The sequence below is a fragment of the Tupaia chinensis genome, unplaced genomic scaffold (assembly GCF_000334495.1).
Source record: "Tupaia chinensis unplaced genomic scaffold, TupChi_1.0 Scaffold000201_1, whole genome shotgun sequence".
Taxonomy (NCBI): domain Eukaryota; kingdom Metazoa; phylum Chordata; class Mammalia; order Scandentia; family Tupaiidae; genus Tupaia; species Tupaia belangeri.
This window is the reverse complement of record NW_006159676.1, coordinates 1,765,079-1,767,578: the sequence shown is the minus strand read 5'-3', so window position 1 is coordinate 1,767,578 and position 2,500 is coordinate 1,765,079. Positions and strand designations below refer to the sequence as shown.

At 59.2% G+C, this 2,500-nt stretch overlaps 1 protein-coding gene across 1 annotated transcript in view; it reads right to left on the bottom strand.

Annotated features, from left to right (window-relative positions):
* Positions 1-2,500, bottom strand: part of ELL (elongation factor for RNA polymerase II) — a gene marked incomplete in the record, with an annotated part of 75,079 nt that overhangs the window by 17,505 nt on the left and 55,074 nt on the right. The window contains 1 exon segment of the mRNA XM_014587319.2: positions 168-442. Within this exon segment, the coding sequence (XP_014442805.1) occupies positions 168-442 (275 nt within the window).

Genomic DNA, 2,500 nt, shown 5'->3' with positions numbered 1-2,500 from the left:
GGGGGCGCCGGCCGGCCCGAGCCTCTCACCAGCGGGGGCTGCCCCCAGACACGGCTGCGGTCCCGGCTCATCCAGACCAGGGAAGCGACCTGCCCGGCCCGCCGGACCCCAGCCTGGGCGTCCGGGCCACCCCGAGCACAGGGCTGGGTTGGGTGGCCAGCTCGCACCTGCTGGAGGAGGCCGTCCAGCGCGTCCTTGTCCGCCTGCGTCAGGCCGTCCTTCTGCAGCCGCAGCAGCAGCTCGGCCTTCCGGTAGGGCCGCAGGGCCAGCAGGTGCAGCACGCGGTCCCGAAAGGGCCTCTGGGACACCCCACTGCCCCCGCTCCCGGCGCCCGTGCCGCTTTTCCTGATGGCGCTCGCCAGGTTCATGGGGGTCGGTCGCTTCCGGGAAGGCACAGCGTCAGTGGCCCCTGGGGCCGGCTTCCGGAACTGAACCTTCTTGCCTGCAACGAGAAGCGGGGTGTGAGGGGTGGAGGGGGCGGCGTGTCACCGCACATCTGGCGGCAGTGCCAAGGGTGGACCGGTCCGGGGAGAATCAGGAGAGGGCTGCCAAGGGCCCAGACCCAGCCGAGTCACAGTCCAGGCCTGCCCAGAACGGACCCCCGCTGTCCACACCCTGCACCCCCGGCTCCCGCGGGGCCCCCAGCTGCATGTCTGTGCTCAGAGCCCTCACTGACATCACCATCCAATTCTGGGGACCTAAAATACACAACCCTTCTCATGATAAAATGGGGGGGGCCCTAGGGCCAGCAGGTAGCATTGTGATTAAGGTGCTGGACTCCTCCACGGCTGACTGCAGTTCGAGTCCCGGACCCGGTGGCTTAAACTCACGCTGGGTGCGTGTGCGTGCGTGCCCAAGATCCCGAGAGGAGAATGGAGGAGAAGGGATTGCGGCGTGACCATCCCCCCTGGGGGGTGCTCAGACTTTCTCATTTTCTCCTTCTCTCTCTTTCTCTCTCTCCAGTGAACACGTGTACCTTATAGCAAACTAATAAAAACAGAAATCCCCAAAGTAGGGAGAAATGGGGCCAGCAGATGGCATGGTGGTTAGAGATGCTGGATTCCACGTGGCTGACCACAGTTCGAGTCCTGGATCTGGAGGCTTGCTTTCTCATTACCCCCACCCCGTTCCCGGTCAAATTAAAAAAAAATAAAGTTAAATCAAATAATTCTTTATAAATGAAAATAGGGAGCAGTAAAGAAGGGATTGCAGTGTGGCCATTCCCTCTGCAGGATGATACCTCACATCTTGCTACTCTGGCAAATTGTACGTATCCTATAGCAGTAATTTCTCAAAAAAACAAAACAAAACAAAACAAAAAAACAGAGGCCAGCAGTTAGCGTAATGGCTATGTCACTGGACTCCCATGTAGTCGACCGTGGTTCGAGTCCCGGACCCGGTGGCTTAAACTCACGCCGGGCGCATGTGCGTGTGTGCCCAAGATCCCGAGAGGAGAATGGAGGAGAAGAGATAGCGGCGTGGCCATCTCCCCTCCGGGGGAGGGAGGTGATTTGCCTTCTCACGCTGTCTCTCTGTCCGTCTCTGCCAAGTGCCCACATTTCATAAGGACACCAAAAAGGGGCCACCTAGTAAAAGTGTCACCATCACATGCTGGGCAGGGGTAGAGGCACGGTCCCCCTGCAGGCAGGTGGTGGTGGTGCCCAGTTGGGGGCACTGGCTTCCTGTCCTCCCCAGAGACCGGGACAGAGGGGCAGCCCTCTCCTCCAGGGACAGGACTTCCACTATCAGTGCTTTCTCTGTCCTCGCTGGTGCCTGGCACCCCTGGAATGCAGAAGGCCCAGGGAACTCGGCCATGGGTCACGACCCCTCGGGCTGGAGTCCTGCGATGCTTTCCTTCGATCTCCTCCCCTGGAATCCGTGTCTGATTAACACAGATAGACGCACTTTCAGGATGGCCGCTGGGCCGGCTGCCTGGGCCTCGGGGTCTGTAACCTGGGAGTCCTGACAGCAAGGCTGGGCCAGGCTTCATCTCCCAGGGCCAGGTTGACAGGGGAAGCAGCAGCATGCCTGTGTACCCGGGACTGCAAAAATTCACGGGAAATTCTGAAACCCCTGCCTTGATATGCTTTTTAGAATTATTTTCTTTATTGTTATTATTATTATTTTTTTCTTTCTTTGGAGAGGTTTATGTTACAGGGCGCGTGCGCTCGCCAGACAGACAGAGAGAGACAGAGAGACAGAAAGTGAGAAATCACCCCCCAGGGGGGATGGCCATGCCACAATCCCTTCTCCTCCATTCTCCTCTCGGGATCTTGGGCACGCACGCACACGTGCCCGGTGTGAGTTTAAGCCACTGGGTCCGGGACTCGAACCGTGGTCGACTACGTGGGAGTCCAGCAACATAGCCATTACGCCAACTGCTGGTCCCACCCAGCGTGAGTTTGGAGCCACTGTGTGTGACACTCAGCCCCGGCAGACTACGTGGGGGTCCAGCGCCGTAACCATGACGCCACCTGCTGGTCCCACCACACACCTTCCC